At 45.5% G+C, this 25,317-nt stretch overlaps 1 protein-coding gene across 1 annotated transcript in view; it reads right to left on the bottom strand.

Annotated features, from left to right (window-relative positions):
• Positions 1–25,317, bottom strand: part of ZNF423 (zinc finger protein 423) — a 373,454-nt gene that overhangs the window by 171,179 nt on the left and 176,958 nt on the right. Inside the window, exon 5 of the mRNA XM_075325752.1 lies at positions 14,494–14,578. Within this exon, the coding sequence (XP_075181867.1) occupies positions 14,494–14,578 (85 nt within the window). The remainder of the gene's footprint in view (positions 1–14,493; positions 14,579–25,317) is intronic.

Raw genomic sequence — 25,317 nt, 5'->3', positions numbered from 1 at the left:
GCGGGGGCGGAGCGCGAGGGGGGCGGAGTTCGGTGTGGGTGGAGCCGAGCGGCGCCGTGGTGCTGAGGACGTCAGTGCCACGGGGACTGCAGGGCTGGGGACAGGTGAGTGTGTGAGCACGTGCGTGCATGTGTGTGTGTACATGCGGAGTGCGGGAGGGGGCGAAGCCGAGCGGGGAAGTGTAGGGCTCCCTGCACTTGTGTCCAGGGTAAATATCGGGTAACTAAAAGCAAAGCATTTTTTGCTTGGTTACCCGATATTTACACTGGTTACCAGCTTACACCGCTTAGCACTGGCTCCCTGCACACATAACCAGTGTAAATATCGGGTAACTAACCAAAGCGCATTGCTTAGTAACCCGATGTGTATCCTGGTTACGGGTGCAGGGAGCCAGAGAGCGCATGCGCAGCAAAATCCTACGGATTGCGCTGCTCAAAAAACATTACAGGCTGCGTTCCTTCCGCCCCGCAGTCAGTCGTTCCACGACTGATCAGTCGGGCGGAGGGTGCAACGCAGCATCATCAATCACAATCCGCCGCTCATACAAATCTATGGGAACAACGGAATCCGCTAAACGGATTCCGTTGTTTACCAGAGCAGCGGATTGTGACTGATACAATTTAACGGAAGTGTGAACCTAGCCTTAGAATAAAAAGGATCGTCAGCTCGAAATCAGGTATGCTGGATCCTTATTTCCCCCGACAAATATCAGGGGGCCCTAATATACGCGAGCCTGTGTATCAGCCAACATTAGTCTAATGTGTATATGGCTCTAAGAATATAAGGAAAATCTTGTACATTACCGTATTTTTCGGACTATAAGACGCACCGGACCATAAGACGCACCCTGGTTTTAGAGGAGGAAAATAGGAAAATAAAATTTTAACCAAGAAATGTGGTCATGACACACTGTTATGGGGCGAGGATCTGCTGCTGACACTGTTATGGGGGTAATGTCCCCAAATTCTCTACTAAGGTACCCCATCCTGGTAATGATCCTCCTGCCTTGTATATGATCCTGCTCATATACCCCCATCCTGCTCATATACCCCCATCCATCCTGCTCATATACCAGCATCCTGCTCATATACCCCCATCCATCCTGCTTATATACCCCCATCCATCCTGCTTATATACCCCCATCCTGCTCATATACCCCATCCTGCTCATATACCCTCATCCATCCTGCTCATATACCCCCATCCATCCTGCTCATATACCCCCATCCATCCTGCTCATATACCCCCATCCATCCTGCTCATATACCCCCATGCATCCTGCTCATATACCCCATCCATTCTGCTCATATACCCCCATCCTGCTGAAATACCCCATCCTGCTCATAATATACCCCCCATCCTGCTCATAAAATACCCCCATCCTGATATATGGCCTGTATCCTATGGCACAGAAAAAAAAATGAACGTTTATACTCACCTTTCCTCACTCCCTGCAGCACCGATCATCTTCCTCTCTGTCTCAGCTGCAGCGCCGCTGAGTGGAGCAGTCACCGTTGTCTGCAGAACCGCAATGTCTTCCTGACTGTGCCGGTCAGCTGATCTGTGTGGACACTAGCTGTGCGCACAGCGATGACGTCATCGCTGTGCTCACCGCTCTCTACACAGATCAGCTGACCGGCATAGACAGCAAGACATCATTGCGGTGCTGCAAGGATCGTGGCCGGTGAGTGTACTGATTCACTGCACCCCGCGCTGATAATAATGCACGGGGGGCAGTGAATATAGCCGCACATGATCACTCCAGGCTGTAGTTGCCAGGGGTGATCATGCGGGCCGCCTGTTAATTATGCGCGCACCCACCGCTCATCATCCCGCCCACCTGTCAACGCTGGCTTCAGCGCTGAGAGATGATGGGCGGGAGGATGGGCGTGCATATGAAATGAGCGGGCCCACGTGGTCATGGCAGGCTGCTACAGCCTGCTCGTGCCCCCGATGACCTGCTCTACCGCAGCACCCTCATTCCCCGCAGCCAAATTCAGACCATAAGACGCACCCCCCACTTTCCCCCAACATTTGGGGTAAAAAAGTGCGTCTTATAGTCCGAAAAATACGGTATATGGTATTTTTTTAATATTTCTGGAGATTATTTGCTCTATGTGAGATAATGCATAACTTATTTGTAAAGAGGTGTCTAATTGTTGGAGGGTTCCACCACTTGGGACCCCACTGATCACAAAAATAAGGTGTTTGGTGTCCCCAGCTTCAAATGGCGTGGCAGACACGACAGCTTATTTCATTACAGATGGAGATAGTTGAGGAGTCGAGCAATGCAAAAGGCAAAAAATGCAATCCATACTCAGGCAATAGGATTAGACAGCTATGGAGGCTCCTCTTTGGGATCCAGGTAGAATAAAAAAAAGTTAATTTCATATGCAAGAGTGGTGGACTATGGCTGTTGTGTTCCTACTAGGGATGATCGAATACCGCAAATATTCGTCAATGCCCATATTCGGCAAATAGGTTGCCGCTATTCGACGACTTGCGAATATTCGATGCGCAATGTAAGTCTATGGGAAACCAAATAGTTGCCGAATAGCAACTATTCGGGCTTCCAATAGACTTACATTGAGCATCGAATATTCGCATAGCGGCGAACTATTCGTCAGATATTCGCGAAGCCGAATATTGCCTTATATTTGTGATATTCGATCATCCCTAGTTCCTACCCCTGAAGACACGAATCATGTTATTGTCTTGTCATGTATTGTAGTGTGAATAATGTCTTGCATCTTCTTTAAATATTCTTATGTGATGTGTCTGGTGAATTGTAGTGTAATGTTAATGTAATGCATAATATATAATATAGGTTGTGAAGGTTTAAGGTATTGTGATACAGTGTTGATGATGTAATTTGTAAGATGTTGAAATGTAGGTGAGAGGTTAAGTCTGCCCAGCAACAGACTGCAGGGACAGACACAGTAAACATTGTGACTAGCCCATCCTGGGAGGAGTCAGCTGAGTGGGAAAGGACTATTCGTTAATTCTAGGAAACGTGACAGTCTATAGTCGGTCGGAAATGAAGATCGCATGAAGTGGGTGCTTTATTAGAACGAAGCAAAGGAGACAGAAGGCAAGACAGTGAGATCCTCAGGAGTGGCTAGAGAAACAGGGTACATACAGCATTGTAGTGAGAGACCGATCTTTGAATGGAGTGACCCCAGACGATAGGAGCCGGAGGGTGGAATCCTAACATCACATCAAGGCCCCTTAACCTCAACTGACGTCTGAATGTAGTCAACTAACCAAGCAGTATACCATTAGATGTCCAAGTGTGCAAAGCTTTACTCCGGTCATTATGGGACCCTTGAGGAGACTGGACGTGGGACTGCAGGAAAGGAATGTGGCCATCACGGTGTGCTGTAATGCTGCACTGGGTTGTACTGGAGCTCAACGGCCCAGTTAGATGGGAAGTAACTCAGAGGGAAGCTAAACTGTGTCTGCTAATGTTAACATGCTAGAAGATATGTGCCCGCTATCTGGAGTGTAAAGTTGTGAATGACAATGAACCATACAGTAAAGAGTTGTGGCTTAAGGCTGGGGCCATACGGGAATTACTGCGATCCCCTCCCATGACACTCGGCTCACGCTGGCAGTACAGCAGAGCCGAGTGTCATGCGAGTGTCCCTGCGACTGAGGTACGATCGTGCGAGCAGACCTCAGCTGCGGGAGCGGGCCGGTGCTGAGGAAGGAAGGGCCGGTGCTGCAGAGGGGCGGGCCGGTATGGAGGAGGAGAGGGAGGGATTTATCTCCCTCTCTCCTCCGTAGCCGGCTGTTGCCATTCTCTGCGAGTGCAGTATGATTGTTCTCTCGACCCATAGACTTGAATGGGTGTGAGAGAAACCTGGATCGCATTACAGTCGCAGCATGCTGCGATTGTTTTGTCGGTCCGATTAGGGCTGAGAAAATAATCGCTCATGTGCGCTGACACATAGGCTGATATTGCTCTGAGTGTAATGCGTTTTTTTATCGCACTACACTCGCACCGATTTTCATGCCGTGTGGCTTAGAACTAAAGTGAATTGTTGGCCTCTTTGTGAGAGTGAGTTGTCCGGTCCTGGTCAGCAGACAGACACCAGGGGCAGTACGGGCCCTACATGGGTTCCCAGCCCACACAGCGAAAGTCCACACACCCATCCAGGACCAGGCATTTCATGTAGTGTGTCGTGACATCTGGAGTCAACTCCGCACCACGCTGCACATCAAGTGTATGTATCAGATACAAGCAACCATGCATGTCAACATCTCTAGACTATGACGACTGCACGGTGGCTCAGTGGTCAGCACTGTTGCCTTGCAGCGTGGGGGTCTTTGATTGAAATCCCATAATAAGGTATATAAGTGTTATAGGTCTGCAGGTGAAAGGTTAAATCTGCCCGGCAACAGACAGGTGACAGTTGAAATTTTAAATTAACCTATAGGAGAAGAGCTAGTGCTGAGGGAGAGGAACGGTTTCTGTGGGAGCGTTAGGGCCTAGCCTGTGTCAGGAACAGACCTCAGGTCTGTGGAGCAGCATGACATGGGTGTCCTGAAGAGAGGGAGACTGTTACTTGGATAGTGTGACCGGGGAAAAGAGGGAACAACAGAAAGAAGTGGAGGTGACCGTGACACAGAGTGATGTAGTGGAGCCGAGTCAGCGCATTGACCAATGAATGAGAGACTGAGAAAGATGGGTCCTGGTGCACGACAGAGCAGGACAAGGAATGAAGTGAGTGTCCTGAGCGAGTGTCCCTGGGGCATCTTCAGTAGCTTATAGCTCAGTCCAGCCATATTGGCACCATCCCTCTAGGAGGGAAAAGACGTGGAACTGCTTGAGGAGGAGAATGTCTTCCAAAGACTATGATGTAGGACTAGGCTGGGGAGTGCTGGGAAGAAAAGAACTTAAGGGAGGTTGGAACAACTAAAGTGAAGCATGTGTGCTCAATGATCCTCTGTGACACTGAAATGTGCAAGAAGATTTGTGTCAGCTATCTGACGTACATTGTTGTTGCCAAGTTTATGTTCAGTAAAACAATATTTTTTATGAACTTGTGGTTTCCCTCAATGAACTGTGTACCATCTGGTCTTGGCCGGCCAAAACCACCAGCAACACGCGGCCTGCAAAGGCCTATCACCTCCGGAGTGCAACACCACAAACCCAGCTAGCACCTCCATCTTTATGTAGCTTGTCGGGATGCGGCAGCAATTGCCTCGCCCACGACTACCACCCCGTGCCACGTTACTTGACTGCCAACTCACTAATCATATATACAGAGATTATATATATTATATAATTATTATTATATATTATTTTATATATATTTATTCATATAGAGAGAGAGAGAGAGTGTGTGTGTGTGTGTGTGTGTGTGTTATACAACATACACTCTTCTATCGGCATCAATCCTGGTCACAAGATATGTATTCCAAGTCCGATGATGTTCCATTCAAATGACCCATCATACCTTGTGTCATCTTAGATGAAACGTCTTCACAGCTCAGACCAGCTCCTAAATTGATGTCACTGAAGACGTTCATTCAAGATGACAACACGTACGATGGGTCATTTGGAATGTCATCGGATGAGGAATACATGTATTGTAACCAGAAGTGATGCCGATTGTGTGTGTGATATATAACACGCTCTTCTATCGGCATCACTCCCGGTTACAAGACATGTATTCCACTTCCGATCACATTCCATTCAAATGACCCATCGCACAGACTTCCATTGTACCTTGTGCAATCTTGGATGGATCGTCTTCATTGACATCACTTTAGGAGCCGGTCTGAGCTACAGATGTACCGCTCATACCACCGATGTGTCTACAAAGCCTATCGGCCCATGTTTATTACCAGTTTAGCTGAAACCAGCTCCTAAAAGTAAGGTCACCGATGACATTTCGTCCAAGCTGCCACAAGACATGATGGATTATTCCAATGGAATGCCATCAAAAGCGGAATGCATCTGACCGCAGTCCACGACATAACCAGGACTGTTAAGACATTTTGATTAAAGGGGGGCTTTACACGCAACGACATCGCTAATGAGATGTCGTTGGTGGGGTCACAGAATTTGTGACGCACATCCGGCCTCGTTAGCGACATCGTTGCGTGTAACACATACAAGCCACCGATAAAGATGTAATATACTCACCAAAACGTTGATTGTTGGCACGCCATCCATTTCCCAAATATCGTATCTTGTTCTGGACACAGGTTGTTTGTTGTTCCTGAAGCAGAACACATCGCTGCGTGTGACACCCCAGGAACGACGAACAACATCGTACCTGCGTCCTCCGGCAACGAGGTGGGCGTGACTTTCCTGCGGCTGCTCTCTGCCCCTCCGCTTCAATTGGACGCCTGCCGTGTGACGTCGCTGTGACGCCGCACGAACCTCCCCCTTAGAAAAGAGGCTGTTCGCCGCCCACGGCGACGTCACTAGGAAGGTAAGTATGCGTGATGGGTACAAGCGATAATGTGCGCCACGGGCAGCGATTTGCCCGTGACGCACAAACGACGGGGGCGGGTGCTTTCACCAGCGATGTCGCTGCGTGTAAAGCAGCCTTTAGAAATGTAAATTAGGAAAATGCTTAGTCAGTCAGCTTCAGATAATCCGTATCGTAGAGCATTAACCTTGTACTATAAAACACGAATCGGTTAATAAAAGACAACCAAAAGATACAAAGATATAGGCCCTCCCATCAGTCATACATGAACCTAGACCAATTCTAGCCTTCCACCACATACGTAGGAGCATTTAACAAAAAAAAAACATGCTGCACTGTGAATATGTTTTAGGATTTATATCATGTGAATCTAGCACATTTGTAAGTAGATTGCAAAACAATGCCTGGCATAATTGATACCCTTAAATGAAAGGATATAAGGAGTTTTAACAGGAGGAAGTGTGGGAAATTCTGCACAGAAGAAAGCGACAATATTTCATTCCTAATCAACAGCAGAAAATAAACAGTTTGGTAAACAGTTATTACATTAGATGGGAGAAAAAACATCTGTGAGGGCTGCTTTCCTTGTAATTATTCTAGCTATTTTACATTAATTCGCACCACGAGTGACTCTGGCTGGAAGGTTTCATTTGTTCTCAAGATTCCAGAACGCAGCTACCACGGAAATCTTAAAAAGAAAGAAAGGTGCCAAATCTTTTAAATAAGGACGGTGGGTGGGGGGGGCTGAGCCAGAAGTGATAGAAATTATTCATATCGCAGCAAGTCTCTAGTAAAACTGGCAGGGGGGCAATAATCTGGCTGAAATTAACATAAAATATACAACTGAAAATTGCCCAAGAAATACAATTGCAGCGCTCCTACGTGCTCATATATACACACAGGGTAATAAAGGGTCTCGGTCTTAAGTGCAACTGTAATATAGGCTACACCAAATTTTGAGGGTAAAGAGCCTATTGTTGGAATTTAGCTAGAAATTATTTTAGCGTTGAGTAAAAAGATTAAAGCCACTGTGGTCCACCTTCAAGTCCCGTCCTTCATGGCAGTTGTACTAAAGCAGTCTTCACTTTAGGACCCAGAATACTTGGCCCGGCACAATGGGTGCCTCTTGCGTTTACTTGGTCCTTCAATGCCATGACAGTGTGGCACAACTCCGCATTAGTTGACAGTGTTGTGCCACAACGAATGAGTTGATGGTTTGGTGCAACACAGGATGAGTAACTTGGGCTTACTAGGCTTTGCTACGTCATGAAGCTGCATGAGGCCAAGATTCGCCTAGGATGATGACTACAGAAGTGAAGACAACCCAGAAGTAAAGATTACAGATAACTCAGCCCTTCAAGATCATGAAGGTGTTGTGCACCACTGCACAAGTCGGCGACGTGGCACAACACTGCACGAGTTGATGGTAGCACCACAAGGCATGAATGACAAGGCTTCATCTGACGTCGAAGAGCCTTAAACCCAAGATGCTGGCCAAAGAAGTGAAGACAGCTAACAAGTAAAGATTACAGATAACTCAGGCCTTCAGCGTTATGATGGTGTCTTGCCACTTTGCACAAGTCCATGGTGTGACAAAACACTACACGAGGTGATGGTAGTGCCACCACACAGCATGAATGACTAGGTTTCATGCAACGTCCTGATGTCGACGAGCCTTAAGCCCAAGATGCTGGCCAAAGAAGTGAAGACAACCAAGAAGTAAAGACTACAGATAACTCAGCCCTTCAGCGTCATGATGGTGCCTTGCCACACTGCACAAGTCCACAGTGTGGAAAAACACTGTACAAGTTGATAGTGGCGCCAGACAGCAAGAGTTGCTAGGCTTCATGTGAGTTCATGACGTCGTAAAGCCTTAAGCCCTAGATGGTGGCCAAAGAAGTGAAGACTGCCCTGATTCGGCGTCCACAGAGAACTGGACGCAAGACCAGGAGATCGCAAATCTTTTTGCTGAACTTTAAATGGTTTATAGTCCCAAGTACAGGAATTGATCTGACGGGCAGTGCAGCACATCAACGTTTGTTATGGATTTCACTGTCGATTTCATCAACTTCCATGTAGAAGAAGGCCGAATTCGGCAAGCAGCCTGCCGTTGAAAAATCAACAAAGTGTGAACTCCACCTTATATAAAGCATTTAAAGTCAGGCTGAAAGAGGTAATAGCAAGATAAGGCACAGCCACAGTGTAGGAGATGTTGAGGTGTACTTGTAGGTTTCCACACCATATGTCCAGAGAATTAGAAACAAGGCACTCTCAAATGGTGATACAAACGAAAAATGTATTCCATAAGTCTTAAAGCAACATGTGACGTTTCGGGCCAGGTGGCCTTCATCAAACAACTTGTTATTAAGACTGTCAGGGTAGTGGTAAAGGCAGTGGTAGTATGCACTACTATGCTGCGTAGTGGTGGATACCACTGCTTTTACCACTACCCTGACAGTCTTAATAACAAGTTGTTTGATGAAGGCCACCTGGCCGAAACGTCACATGTTGCTTTAAGACTTATGGAATAAATTCTTCGTTTGTATCACCATTTGAGAGTGCCTTGTTTCTAATTCTCAGGCTGAAAGAGGTGTCCCAATACGTAGGATGTTCTAAAAACATTGATTCTTCCAAAAAGAGCACTGCTCATATCCGCGGGCTGTGTGCTGATTTGTAACTTAGCGCCATTAAAACTACAAGACTCAAGACATGGATAGAGGAGCTGGTGTTTCTAAAATAAATGGCATGTTAAGCAAGCCTAATACAGTCTCCCCAACATCTACGGCCATCTATGATACATGCAAAAATCTATTCTCCAAAAGGGGTAAATAGCAGAGTTGCACTATTTTGCATAAGAAAATTCAATCATCAGAAACGTTCGTCGGGATCACATAAGTACGATCACAAGATCTGCCAAAATATTGAGCAATTTAATGGCTATTTTTGGACAAATTTGCCGTCATTGCCGGCATTGACGAGGTCAAGCAAACTCGTAGCAAAATATATACAACTACGATGCCGATGATAACTCAGATCTTATATGTTGGCCGAGGTGCTACAAAGTTACAAGTATTAGAAAGTAATTTTCTTGTATTTTTATCACGTTCTCTATCAAAGGTCTCCACCAATAACCGAGATAATAAATACGTTTTACATGGAGAATGCAAATGGCCTTGTAAATATTTTATAAAATTGTTATATTCGTCCCGAAAGCGGTAAGTCTTAATTGAGTTAAGGCCATTTTTTTTTTTTGCAGTCGGTATATGGAAATGGAGAATGCAAATGCAGTGTTTTCTTCTCCTGCAAAGACCCTTGAGGTGGCAGCCCTTTCCACAAATGGTCTCAAACTTTATTATCAATATAATTTGGCTTCCCTTTTTTAAGGTCCCAAAAGCCCTTGTTGCTATCTGCCGGCTGCTACAAGAAGAGCAATTGCAGAATTGCTTTGCCACGTTCTGCAGGGGAACAAACCCTGGGCGCTGCCAGCTTGGCGGAGGAAGAGGCTCAATATCAGCACTTAAACAGGCAGAGAGATGAGAGACCCCCGCACCGCCACAGAGTCATTACAGATCGCTTCTACCGGGTGGAGGACACAAGTCACAGCAAAATTGAACTTCTCCCCCCATACAAGGAATTTAGATTGGTAAAGGTACAGGACAAGTTAACTATTTCAATGCCATCGCATCCATATACATGGTAAGACATCTTATAATATTAGTAGATTTTTTGGTGCTTTTATCAGGTATTCGATTTCTTTTAATCAGAAATATTACTATAGTTTCAAAAACCTCAAATTTATAGGGAATCTGTCAATGAGATCCACCTCCGAAAAACTCTACCTATATAGCATGCAGGTCTTTGAAATGAAAATCTGTGGACACCTTTATATATGTTCTAGCTGTTGCTGCCCATGCTTTTCCAAAAATAAAAGCAAGATCTTATATTATGTTTTTGGTTTGAAAGATGGGAAAAAAAACCCCACCTATATTGTCATGCAGGTCTTTGAAATGAAAATCCATGGACACCTTTATATATCTTCTAGCTGTTGCTACCCATGCTTTTCTAAAAATAAGGCAAGATCTTATATTATGTTTTTGGCTTGAAAGATGGGAGAAAAACTCCACCTATATTGGCATGCAGGTCTTTGAAATGAAAATCCATGGACACCTTTATATATGTTCTAGCTGTTGCTACTCATGCTTTTCTAAAAATAAGGCAAGATCTTTTATTATGTTTTTGGTTTGAAAGATGGGAAAAAAAACTCCACCTATATCGTCATGCAGGTCTTTGAAATTAAAATCCATGGACACCTTTATATATCTTCTAGCTGTTGCTACTCATGCTTTTCTAAAAATAAGGCAAGATCTTTTATTATGTTTTTGGTTTGAAAGATGGGAAAAAACTCCACCTATATTGTCATGCAGGTCTTTGAAATTAAAATCTATGGACACCTTTATATATCTTCTAGCTGTTGTTACTCATGATTTTCTAAAAATAAGGCAAGATCTTATATAATGTTTTTGGTTTGAAAGATGGGGGAAAAAACTCCACCTATATAGCCATGCAGGTTTTTTAAATGAAAATCCATGGACACCTTTATATATCTTCTAGCTGTTGCTACTCATGCTTTTCCAAAAATAAGGCAAGATCTTATATTATGTGTGTGATTCAATTCGATGGGATAGATATGTATGCAATAAATAAGAATATATGTGGATTGTTGTTCATGGGAAAAAAATTAGACATCCCCTGAAAACAGGCCCTATCCCATCTTTCGAACCACAAACATAATATAAGATCTTGCCTTATTTTTGGAAAACCATGGGTAGCAGCAGCTAGAAGAAATATACCTTTATATATGTAAAAATATAATTTATATATATATAAATACACACACACTGCACATACGTACCAGCGCATCTCCTTTTCCGTTTTAGACTCCTGCAATTAAGACCTTTGGTTACATTATGGTCACATGACTGTAAAATCACCAAAGGTCCTTACCCATCTTAACCTCAGAATACATGCACTTGGGCATATTATTTTTGGAACTAAACTAAAGTGGAACGTTCCCTGCGCTGTTGTAGAAATGACAAATCCAAAGGAGCTGAATTATTAGTGGTTTTAATCAATGCGTTTCAAAGTGTCTCCCCACTTCTTCATCAGGATATTCGCTTATTTTTTGAAGTAGGCCTCTGATTTCAAGCATACTCCAAAAATCCTGTAAAATCATGCTAAGGCTTATATTTGAGGTAGGTTTTATTTTGGGGGAAACATGGTACATTTCCGAGTAATAAGCATATTAATTCATATGCAGATTAGAGATTAAGTGATTAAGGAGTGACAGAGCACTTACTAGCCTTTGCTTTCTTTGCCCAGTACCAACCTCTTTGGCCTGATTGATAGCTTTCTGTCAGTGTGATATCAGGGGACAAGCAAGGAAATTAGAAGATGAGCTATCAAGCTAAAGAGGCTGGTTTTGGGTGAGGAAACAACCTCGAGAGGCAGAGGCTTGGGAAGTGCTCCGTCATGTCCAAAACACATAATGCCTCATTTGAATACTAATTAAAATGATGATCTCTAGTGAATGCAGCAACAAATAAAAGATGTAAAAGGTGTCAATGGATTTATCTTTCAATGACCTGACCTGCATGCCCATATTTACAGCTTGCGAGGGGTTCATCTAATTGACAAATTCCCTTTAGTGTTGAATAGTTTAATAATGTGTTGGTGTCTCGGTGTATCTAATTTAGCAAACTACATAGAAACTATATGAAAATACCGAAAATAAAGGGATCACAGAGGAGTGATCTATAAACATTCGATACAGTCTGGGTCACATATTCTTTAGAGGGCAATTGCTCTTTTGGGGTGACATGTAAAAAGTTTTGATCAGTTACGATCTGGGTTCTGAGACCTATAACAATCAGTGAAATAAGGGGAAAGAAGCTCAATCATGAAAAGCTGGAGGGATCAACAAAAAGCCTATGAGCGGATCTGCTGCAGATACATGTTGTATAACATCAGACAAGACATAGAAATCACAGGCTTACAAAAGTAGTAATCATTCTTAAAGGGGTATTCTCCAAGAACCTATAATAAGAATATTAGCAAATACCTCCAATTAGACATGTAGTATAGTTCTCCTGATAAGCTATGTCACTTACCTCATGTGCAGGGCACTACAGTAGCTTAGGTATCCATGGTTACGACCACTAACAACTAACTGTCCCTTTACGCGTGGTCGTAACCATGGATACCTAAACTACTGTAGTGCCCTGCACATGAGGTAAGTGACATAGCTTATCAGGAGAACTATACTACATTTCTAATTGGAGGTATTTGCTAATATTCTTGTTATTACGCCTACAACATATTAGGACAGGATCTTGGAGATGGTAATGCCCCTTTAAAAAGGTTGTCCCCTTAATCTTTATCCTAACTGACATGATTTCGTGGCCCTTATAAGTATTACTGGTTCTCCTCTTGGACTTGTTAATGCAGATTCCTCACAGGCCGCAGGATCATGTGACCAGACCTGTCCATCAGTCTACTCCAATGAAAAACAGCTGTGTCTTAATTGGAGGAGTCTGGTCACATGCTTCTGCACCAGCCGCCATATTGCACACATCAGAGGTGTGAAAAAGCTGTATTAAAAAGTATAAAAGAAGAACCCACAATACTTATATATTAGGGAGTGGCACAAATTAATGTAACCAATACGTTTCAGAACTTAAAGAAAAAATTGACCATCCCCTTTAAAGTCAAGGTCATATTAGGACAACTTTTCGGATATACAGAAATGTAATGCTACCACCAGGGTGCCCACAGGAGAGATGTAGCGCTCCTAGGTATAATGCGGCGTCTGTCCACTAGAGGTCACCAGTATCTAGACAGGGAGATAGCAGAATGGTCGTACTAGCCGAGAGTCTAAGCCAGGAGGTCACGTCAGTGCAAAGGAGGAAGAGGAGCCAAAGTAATGTGGAAGCCTAAAGTCGGTAGTCAGCAGGTAACGTCAGGTACAGATGGGGAGCAGAACCGTAGTCAGACAGCAAGCCGAGGTCAGAAGCCGAAGGGGAACTTAAGTACAAAAGGGGGGGAAGCGGGACTGAGGGAACCAGACATACAAAGGGTCAAGGAGTCAGGGAGCACAGACAAGACGGATGGAGCGGAGGATGGGGGAGGAGTCAGGGTAGGGGGGACGAGGATCAGAACGAACTCACGGGAACCAGAAACGCACACTGCAGACCAGGAACTATCACTGGCGAAATTCCGGTGGAAACAGCCCACAGATAAAGCAAGGCGATTACCGGAACGAGGCACCAAACCTGCCGGCAAGTGAGCAATAGACAAACCCAATGGCTCTGCAAGGAGCAGAGACAAAGGTGAATTGTGACAACTATGCCCTACCTTCAGCATGTCCATGCTGCCAAGAAGAACCACTCCATAGTATGGAGCCATAGGGGACTATGTAAGCCCCCATAGATCCCCCAGCGTGAAGCCGTATCCACAACAGTAGACCTACATTTTATCAAGCAATTTCTACACTGAACAGCATTTCATCACACAGAGCTGAAATCTTATTTACAGCCAAAATTCAGAAACCGTGTCACAATATATACCCAACAGGATCATATTGTCCGGGATGCAAATAACATCCGTCAGATGCTGGACCATTGTCTACACATACAGCCCCGCTAGCCAAGACATTCAACGACCCAGAGAAGAAACAGAGAAATGCAGGGAGCTAAAGACACTTAAATGTCATGACACACAGAAAGTGAACTATAATCGCTTCCAAACTGTTGACAAATGGCAAGTACTTTAGCATGGCTAAATGCATACGCATGTGCAAAAAATAAATAAATAAATTAAAAAAAAATTAAAAACATCCATTTCTAAATATTCACAATGCATTTGCAATAAATAAATACAATAAATAAAATAATTCCATTTCTTAATATTCACCATTTTCTACGTTGCAACAAACTATATTGTCTTAAACAGGGAAAAAAAAAATTAAAAAATAAAATAAAATTAAATCTTACCTATCATGTGGTTGGCAACGTGAATCTGAATTTCTCTTTCGTTCTCAAAGGTCATCTGGCATTTGATGCATTGATAAGTCTTCTTCTATCAGGTGCAGAAGTAAAAAAACAAAAACAGCTGAAAGATTATGAACAAACAGGAAAAAAACAAAAACTGGAGTCGAAATGAAACAAGGTATTTTTTTGCAAATACTTAAGCCTTGACCGAAAGTGTTGACATCCTTGAAATTGTTCTGGAAAATGGAGAAGTATTTCTCCCAGAAAATTATTGCAATTACATGTTTTCTTATACACAAAGTTTATTGTGTATTGGAACAACACAAAAAAAAAAAAAAATTAAAACAAAATGAAAAAAAAAAAAGGAGTAAAAAAAGTCAAATTGGACATAATTTCATAGAAAACCCCAAAAATTCAGAATCAATCGCTTCTTATAACCATAACAAGCTTCTTCCTCCTCTCACCTGGAATTTTGGACTCTTCTTTATATACTGCTCCAGGTCTCTCATATTTAAAGGTGTCTTCTCTTCTCCCAACAGCAATTTTAAGATCTCTTCACATATGTCCAAATGGTATTCAGATCCAGACTTATTGCTGCCACTTAAGAACTGTCTAGCGCTTTGTTTCCATCCATTTCTGGTTAGTTCTTGAGGTTTGTTTTGGGTCATTGTCCTGCTGGAAGACGCATGGCTTAGGATGCAAACACAGCTTTCTGACACTGGGCACTACATAGCCATCCAAAATTCTTTGGTAATCTTCATATTTCATGATGTCTTGCACAGAGTCAAGGTCCTCAGTGCCAGAGGCAGCAAAACAACCTAAAACATCTTTGAACCTCCACCATATTTGACTGTAGGTCCGGTGCTCTTTTCTTTGTAGGCCTCATTCTGTGTTGGGTAAACAGTAGAATAATGCGCTTTACCAAAAAGCTTTACCTTGGTCTCATCTGTCCACAAGATCTTTTCCAGAAGGATTTTGGTTACTCACCTACATTTTGACAAACTGCAGTCTTGCTTTTTGAAGTCTCTGTCAAAAGTGGGGTCCTCCTAGGTCTCCTACCATAGCATTTAATTTAATTAAAATGTGGACGGATGGTCCGTGCTGACAGTGATGCACCCTGAGCATGTAGGACAGCTTGAATTTCTTTGCACCTTGATTGGGGCTGCTTATCCACCATCCGGATTATCATGTGTTGCAACCTTTCATCAATTTTTCTCTGCTGTCCACTGCCAGAGAAATTAGCTACAGTGCCATGGGTTGTAAACTTCTTGATTATCTTGTGCACCGTTAACAGAAGAACATTAAGATCTCTGTAGATGGAGTCGTAACCCTGCGATTGTTATTTTTCAACAATTTTGGTTCTCAAGTCCTCAGACAATTCTCTCCTTTTTTATCTCCATGCTTAGTGTGGCACACACAGACACACAATGCAAAGATTGAGTCAACTTCTCCTCTTTTTCTCTGGTTTCAGGTGTCATTTTCATATTGCCCACACCTTTAGTTGCCACAGGTGCATCACATGTTTGAAACAAAAGTAGTTTACCCACAATTTTGGAAAGGTGCCAACAATTTTCTACGGCATTTTTAGGGTTTTGTGTGAAATTATGTCCAATCTAACAATAATAACAATAGTAATCTTTATTTCTATAGCGCCATCATATTCCACAGCGCTTTATAATGCAAAGGTTCAAACACACAAATATAAGTAACAGTTACAGAAGATATAAAGCAAAAATAAAGACAATTGATTTTTTCGCTTTTTTTGTGTTGTTCTAATACATACAAAGGAAATCAGCATGTGTATAACAAAATGTGCAATGGAAATAGGTTTCTGGGAGAAATACTTCATTTTTAGGAACAATGTCAAGGGTGCCAAAACTTTAGCACCTTGACTGTATATCACCATGGGGTTTTGATTTTAAAGAATAACCAACTAGGTTAGAGTATTGGCGTGATGCACTAATGGCATCATTACCCGCTTTGGTCATATAGAACCCTGAAATTGGCAAGAACTACTTACGACTGCACAATTACGGTGTACAGTATGAAATGGTTTGGTGCTTCTGGACCCATTGATGGAGAAGTATACAAATAGAACTGTACATTTACTCCTATTTTTAATATCCTCTGAATATACTAGACCAAAAAGTATGCATCTATTGGATGTCAAATCATGAAAGTGTTGGGTTAATGCTACACAATGGGAAATTTCAACTCATTGTGCAATACCTAAACCTTTCGGTATTCCTCTGTACATACTTGTTAAGATAGAGTATCAATAGATAACAAATCAGGTTTGTATGACATAAAACATTTTTAAAATGTATCACACCCAGTATTAAAAAATAAAGGGTTATTTTAGACTCATACCCTTTCAGGAAGAATTTTCAGCAGGCTCATTATCATCACAGACATGATTAGACTGACAGCACCTCTATACACAGCTGACAACACAGGATCCATCACTCACAATATGTGATGTCATAGATGACCTTGCCTCACCATCCTTCCTGCCTTCACAATGACCTTTGCACTCGCTTATTAGATGCGTCAACAGAAAGATAGGGTCTGAGTCAGTCTATTACTACTAATGTTCATGTTAATTTTTTGAAAAGGAAAGTAAGTATGAGGATGAAATAGCCCCAGTGACCAGTGTGAAAGAAGGGAATTTTGTTACTTACCGTAAATTCCTTTTCTTCTAGCTCCTATTGGGAGACCCAGACGATTGGGGTGTATAGCACTGCCCTCCGGAGGCCACACAAAGCAATTACACTAAAAAGTGTAAGGCCCCTCCCCTTCTGGCTATACACCCCCAGTGGGATCACTGGCTCACCAGTTTTAGTGCAAAAGCAAGAAGGAGGAAAGCCAATAACTGGTTTAAACAAATTCACTCCGAAGATACCTCGGAGAACTGAAAACCATTCAACATGAACAACATGTGTACCCGAAAAACAACCAAAAATCCCGAAGGACAACAGGGCGGGTGCTGGGTCTCCCAATAGGAGCTAGAAGAAAAGGAATTTACGGTAAGTAACAAAATTCCCTTCTTCTTCGGCGCTCCATTGGGAGACCCAGACGATTGGGACGTCCAAAAGCTGTCCCTGGGTGGGTAAAGAAATACCTCATGTTAGAGCTGCAAAGACAGCCCTCCCCTACGGGGAGGCAACTGCCGCCTGCAGGACTCTTCTACCTAGGCTGGCGTCCGCCGAAGCATAGGTATGCACCTGATAATGTTTGGTGAAAGTGTGCAGACTCGACCAGGTGGCTGCCTGGCACACCTGTTGAGCCGTAGCCTGGTGTCGTAATGCCCAGGACGCACCCACGGCTCTGGTAGAATGGGCCTTCAGCCCTGATGGAACCGGAAGCCCAGCAGAACGGTAGGCTTCAAGAATTGGTTCTTTGATCCATCGAGCCAGGGTGGCTTTGGAAGCCTGCGACCCTTTGCGCTTACCAGCGACAAGGACAAAGAGTGCATCCGAGCGGCGCAGGGGCGCCGTGCGGGAAATGTAGATTCTGAGTGCTCTCACCAGATCCAACAAATGTAAATCCTTTTCATACCGATGAACTGCATGCGGATAAAAGGAAGGCAAGGAGATATCCTGATTAAGATGAAAAGAGGATACCACCTTAGGGAGAAACTACTGAATGGGGCGCAGCACTACCTTGTCCTGGTGGAACACCAGGAAAGGAGCCTTGGATGACAGCGCTGCTAGTTCGGACACTCTCCGAAGAGACGTGACCGCTACCAGAAAGGCCACTTTCTGTGAGAGTCGAGAAAGTGACACATCCCTCAGAGGCTCGAAGGGCGGCTTCTGGAGAGCAACAAGGACCTTGTTTAGATCGCACGGATCTAACGGCCGCCTGTACGGAGGTACGATATGACAAACCCCCTGCAGGAACGTGCGCACCTGAGAAAGTCGTGCTAGACGCTTCTGAAAAAACACGGATAGTGCCGAGACTTGCCCTTTAAGGGAGCCGAGCGACAAGCCCTTTTCCAACCCAGATTGCAGGAAGGAAAGAAAGACAGGTAACGCGAATGGCCAGGGAGATACTCCTTGTGCAGAGCACCAGGATAAGAAAATCTTCCACGTTCTGTGGTAGATCTTAGCAGAAGTGGACTTCCTAGCCTGTCTCATGGTGGCCACGACCCCTTGGGATAATCCTGAAGACGCTAGGATCCAGGACTCAATGGCCACACAGTCAGGTTCAGGGCCGCAGAATTCCGATGGAAAAACGGCCCTTGGGACAGTAAGTCTGGACGGTCTGGTAGTGCCCACGGTTGGCCGACCGTGAGATGCCACAGATCCGGGTACCACGACCTCCTCGGCCAGTCTGGGGCGACGAGTATGACGCGGCCGCAATCGGATCTGATCTTGCGTAACACTCTGGGCAAGAGTGCCAGAGGTGGAAACACATAAGGGAGCCGGAACTGCGACCAATCTTGCACTAAGGCGTCTGCCGCCAGAGCTCTTTGATCGCGAGACCGCGCTATGAAGGTCGGGACCTTGTTGTTGTGCCGAGACGCCATTAGGTCGACGTCCGGCACACCCCAGCGGCGGCAGATTTCCTGAAACACGTCCGGGTGAAGGGACCATTCCCCTGCGTCCATGCCCTGGCGACTGAGGAAGTCTGCTTCCCAGTTTTCTACGCCCGGGATGTGAACTGCTGATATGGTGGATGCTCTTTCCTCTACCCACATCAGAATCCGCCTGACTTCCTGGAAGGCTTGCCGACTGCGTGTCCCTCCTTGGTGGTTGATGTATGCCACCGCTGTGGAGTTGTCCGACTGAATTCGGATCTGTTTTCCTTTCAGCCACTGCTGGAAGGCTAATAGGGCAAGATACACTGCCCTGATCTCCAGAACATTGATCTGAAGGGTGGATTCCTGCTGAGTCCACGTCCCTTGAGCCCTGTGGTGGAGAAAAACTGCTCCCCACCCTGACAGACTCGCGTCTGTCGTGACCACTGCCCAGGATGGGGGCAGGAATGATCTTCCCTGCGATAATGAGGTGGGAAGAAGCCACCATAGCAGAGAATCCTTGGCCGTCTGAGAAAGGGAGACTTTCCTGTCTAGGGAAGTTGTCTTCCCGTCCCATTGGCGGAGAATGTCCCATTGAAGTGGACGCAGATGAAACTGCGCGAACGGGACTGCCTCCATTGCTGCCACCATCTTCCCTAGGAAGTGCATGAGGCGCCTTAAGGGGTGCGACTGACCCTGAAGGAGAGACTGCACCCCTGTCTGTAGTGACCGCTGCTTGTCCAGCGGAAGCTTCACTATCGCTGAGAGAGTATGAAACTCCATGCCAAGATACGTTAGTGATTGAGTCGGTGCCAGGTTTGACTTTGAAAAGTTGATGATCCACCCGAAAGTCTGGAGAGTCTCCAGCGCAACATTCAGGCTGTGTTGGCATGCCTCTTGAGAGGGTGCTTTGACAAGTAGATCGTCCAAGTAAGGGATCACCGAGTGTCCCTGAGAATGCAAGACTGCTACCACTGCCGCCATGACCTTGGTGAAAACCCGTGGGGCTGTCGCCAGACCAAATGGCAGAGCTACGAACTGGAGATGGTCGTCTCCTATCACGAAACGTAAAAAACGTTGGTGCTCTGTAGCAATCGGCACGTGGAGATAAGCATCTTTGATGTCTATTGATGCAAGGAAATCTCCTTGAGACATTGAGGCAATGACAGAGCGGAGGGATTCCATCCGGAACCGCCTGGCGTTCACATGCTTGTTGAGCAGCTTTAGGTCCAGAACAGGACGGAACGAGCCGTCCTTTTTTGGAACCACGAAGAGATTGGAGTAAAAACCTTGCCCTTGTTCCTGCAGAGGAACAGGGATCACCACTCCTTCTGCTCTTAGTGAGCACACCGCCTGCAGAAGGGCATTTGCTCGGTCGGGATGTGGGGAGGTTCTGAAGAACCGAGGCGGAGGATGAGAACTGAATTCTATCCTGTACCCGTGAGACAAAATGTCTGCTACCCACCGGTCTTTGACCTGTGGCAGCCAAATGTCGCAAAAGCGGGAGAGCCTGCCACCGACCGAGGATGCGGAGGGATGAGGCCGAAAGTCATGAGGCAGCCGCCTTGGAAGCGGTTCCTCCGGTTGTTTTCTTGGGGCGTGAATGAGCCCGCCAGGAATCTGAGCTCCTTTGCTCCTTCTGAGTCCCTTTGGACGAGGAGAATTGGGTCTTGCTGGAGCCTCGAAAGGACCGAAACCTCGACTGCCACTTCCTCTGTTGAGGTTTGCTCGATCTGGGCTGGGGTAAGGAGGAGTCCTTACCCTTGGACTGTTTAATGATCTCAGCCAATTGCTCACCAAACAGTCTGTCTCCAGATAGTGGCAAGCTGGTTAAACATTTCTTGGAAGAAGAATCTGCTTTCCATTCCTTTAACCACAAGGCTCTGCGCAAAACCACAGAGTTGGCAGACGCCATTGAGGTACGGCTCGTAGAGTCCAGGACAGCGTTGATAGCGTAAGTCGCAAACGCAGACATTTGCGAGGTTAGGGACGCTACTCGCGGCACTGCTGGACGTATGATAGAGTCCACTTGTGCCAGGCCAGCTGAAATAGCTTGGAGTGCCCACACGGCCGCGAATGCTGGAGCAAACGACGCGCCGATAGCTTCATAGACAGACTTTAACCAAAGGTCCATCTGTCTGTCATTGGCATCTTTAAGTGAAGCCCCATCTTCCACTGCAACTAAGGATCTAGCCGCAAGCCTGGAGATTGGGGGGTCCACCTTTGGCCTCATACAGAGCCTCGTCTCGCTGAGACCCTGACCAGTGTGATGACGGCGAGGGTCTTTCCCAGCGAGCCCGCTTAGGCTGCCTGGGACTGTCATCCGAGTCAGAGTCTTCAGCCTGTGATGCCTGGGACCCCCTTGAAGTACGGATTAGTTCCAACTGAGGGGGACCGGGGAGCATAGACACAGCAGTGTCCATGGTCTGAGAAACTGGCCTGGACTGCAAGGTTTCCAGGATTTTTGTCATAGTCACAGACATCTTATCAGCAAAAACTGCAAATTCTGTCCCCGTCACCGGGGCAGGGTTCACAGGCGTCTCTGCCTGGGCCACTACTACCATAGACTCTGGCTGACGAAGTGGCACAGGGATTGAACATTGCACACAATGGGGGTCATTGGAACCTGCCGGTAGATTAGCCCCACATGCGGCACAAGCAGTGCGTACCGCCTGTGCCTTGGCACCCTTGCGTTTTGCGGATGACATGTTGTTGTCTCCTCAGAGCAATGAGGGTATAAGCCAAGAAGCGACTGTACAGTGCAATATAAATATTTATGGTACAGAGAAAAAATGCACCAAATAACACTGTGGCACTAGTGGGGCCAGCACTTATGTGCAGCTTACCGCCCGCATAAACGCGGGTGTGTGGTCGCCAGAGTCCCTAGTCTGAGTCCCCCAGAGCCTGTGTCCGTTCTCCAGCCAGACTGCATGCAGGAATGGCTGCCGGCGTCCTGTGGAGAGGGGCGGGCCCTGGGCGTGTTGAGACCAAGAGCGGGAAACTTGCGTCCCCACTGTGCCCAGTGAGAGGGCTGGAGCATGTAAATAAGGCTCCAGCCCTCGGCGCTGCCTATTGCACAGCGTCTCTCCCTTTCCCTGATTGACAGGGTGGGGGCGGGAACGAACCGTAACTAGGCCGCAAAAGCCGGTGACTAGATTTATGAGCGCTGCCGCCGTAAAAGCGCGGGCAGCGCGAGTCCCCGGCGCACTACAAGTCCCAGCGGCGCCGCCGCTCCCGGAGCGGCCGGCGCGGTAGTTCCCAAGACAAAAAATCACTCAGCTAAGCTGCAGTGACTCTAACCCGAGCGCGCAGCGCTAGTGCCCCCGGCGCACTAGCACACCCAGCAAGCCTGGAGCGTGCGTGGCCTGTCTGTGCGGGGACACAGAGTACCTGAACGTCGCAGGGCCTTGTCCCTGACTGTACTCAGCTCCTCCAGCAGGGTCTCTGGGTCTGTGGATGGAGCTCGGCCTCTGGGTTTGGGGGCCGGTAAGATCCCACTTCCACAGAGCCCCTCAGGGGGATGGGGAAGGAAAACAGCATGTGGGCTCCAGCCTCCGTACCCGCAATGGGTACCTCAACCTTACAAACCGCAAGTGGGGTGAGAAGGGAGCATGCTGGGGGCCCTATATGGGCTCTCTTTTCTTCCATCCGATAGAGTCAGCAGCTACTGCTGACTAAACAGTGGAGCTATGCGTGGATGTCTGACCTCCTTCGCACAAAGCAGAAAACTGGTGAGCCAGTGATCCCACTGGGGGTGTATAGCCAGAAGGGGAGGGGCCTTACACTTTTTAGTGTAATTGCTTTGTGTGGCCTCCGGAGGGCAGTGCTATACACCCCAATCGTCTGGGTCTCCCAATGGAGCGCCGAAGAAATGAAAGCTTACGGCCTTCATAGTATTGGTGCCTCGAGAGCAGAGGACCACAGATATTTTACAATTGGGTTCAAAAGAATTTGGAATCTGTTCACCCGTACAATAGATCTGAAACAAATACATTAAAATGTGATTGAATTATAAAATGATCTGCTTTAATTCAAGGTATTTTATAAAACATTGCATCAAAGAAATAAATGTATGATTTTGGGGAAATCGACTGATCACAAGATAAGTCCATAGACAGTTAATGGAGCAGTGGTCGCACGTGCTCACTATTCACATATTGGACTTTGGGACCCCTCTTCTCATCAATAGTTATCCGGACCCTACAATCATACATTTGTCATCTATCCTGAGGCCTGGAGAGAAGTGTTGTTCTATGGAGCAAACCCCTTTAACCTTAGTACAACCATTTTGAACATAGTCCACGATTTTCACAGTCTCAAATGTAATTGGACGAGTGATAGGCAAATAGTAACTATTTGTGTTGGAATAATGCTGTCACTAAGATTTTGTACAAAAGTCACAGTCATGGCAGCATCATACACTGTTCACATTACAGATCCTGACATGTCACCATGGTTTCCCTGGTGCTTCTGAGCTACATCTGAGCTACACAGGCAGGCTCGAGCATTGATAATATGTGTGCTCATTCATGATCAGGCTAGCAAGAGTTAACCTCTGCTAGCCTGCTTGTTACTTCTGGGATCACATGTTATTGTAAGCCTATCACATTGGCTCCCCTCCTATTTAAGATGGTGGAATCTGTCCTCTCATGCCGACTATAGCTTATTGCTGTGTTGGTCTGTGTGCTGTTGTGTCCCAAGTCCTGCCGGTGATTGAATTGCTTAATGCTTGGAGCTGTTGAGGAGTTCTACCATTGTCTTATTGTTTCCTGCCTGCTCTTATTTGCTTATACCTCTGTGTGTGCGCCAAGAGGTAGAGTTTTGGTTCCCCTGTTTGTATATTTCTGTTGGCTTTATCACTCCTGCTCCAGCCCTCCCCATGGGTTGGAGGGAGGGGGTATAACATCAGGGCTGGTCAGGAGCAGAGCCATGAAGGAAGCTCAGACATCCTCACCTTCAGAGGGGACTCTGAGATCAGGGATAGCTAGGGTCCCCTAGCCTGAGGGCCAGTCTATGAGCCCCTGTCCCCAGCTTTCTCCCCTTTCACCGTGACAAAATGTTTACCGAATACAGAGTACTATTCCAGTATCCGTCACGACAAGAAAAATCGTGTTCCCTTCCCCATTGACTTGTATTAGGTTCATTATTTGTAACGCCTACCGGAATAGTACTTTGGAATTCTTTATGAATCATCCGAACCCATCACTAAACTGGACGCTTTTCCCTAGTAGTCAACACCTGCCTGAGGTCCAGAATGCACAGACATCCCCCCATTATCATGACATGTGTATGCGGAGATGTATCTTCTTGATTGTAGACTTTGCTAATGATATGGGAACTTCCTCAAGAAGGTTTTTTTGCCTTGGCTAAATGTTGTGAAGAATTCCATGATAATACAGTTGCCTTCCAAGGTTTCCAGGCCGTTTTAGTTTTGGTTGGTTCGCCAGCACATTCCTCGTTCTTAAGAATGCAAAGAATGTTCTAAATTGTGAATATGGCGACTCGGAAAGTCTCTGCTATCTCTCAGATATGTTTTTCTTGCTTGTTTTTTTCCCCTATAATGGTGGCCTCTTTTACCCCTTTGGCCCACCAAACTCAGATTCGGCACTTGAAGCCTCCATACACATACGATGGGTTTTGGCCTAGTGTTCCTCTGTTCTCTATGAGAGAGCCATTAACTGACCCCTCTCAGAGAACAAGTGTTGTCCACTGGGAAATACAGGTCGGAACGGTCTCTTCTCCCGACGTCATCTGTTGGAAGACTGTCTAATATGTTGAGGGCCTGCCGACCGTCTGCTGATCCCATTGATATTAGCGGGTTCAGCCATCTTTACTGTAATATCTATGGAGGCTTGCAAACCTTCAACTGATCCTAACTTTATCCTAAATTGTGTTTTTAGTTAACCCTTTATTTCTTTAATCCGTCATAAAATACTAATGATCTAAGGAGGTAACAGGTCCCACCAAACCATGAAACAGCTTATTAGTCAATTGTCCAATTACTTTTGAGTTTGTGAAAATGGAAGGACTATTTTAAAAAACAAAAAAACAAACAATATAGATCTTATACAATTCAATCACATCTTTATGAAATTGGTTCAGTAATGGTTCAACAATTTGGTCACTGTCCAACTATTTCTGGACCCAACATCTTAAAAAACACAATCTTGAAGTTTATCGATTCCAAAATTCTCCTAATAACAAAAGACAAGAAAAATATATATTTTCACATTTTCCTCGAATCGAACCTGTGATACATGTAGAACATGACACAAATTGTCAGCATCTACTAGCCTCAAATTATAGTA

Source organism: Anomaloglossus baeobatrachus, chromosome 10, assembly GCF_048569485.1.
Source record: "Anomaloglossus baeobatrachus isolate aAnoBae1 chromosome 10, aAnoBae1.hap1, whole genome shotgun sequence".
Taxonomy (NCBI): domain Eukaryota; kingdom Metazoa; phylum Chordata; class Amphibia; order Anura; family Aromobatidae; genus Anomaloglossus; species Anomaloglossus baeobatrachus.
Note: the sequence above shows the minus strand (reverse complement) of the source record. Positions and strands in the feature narration are given on the sequence as shown.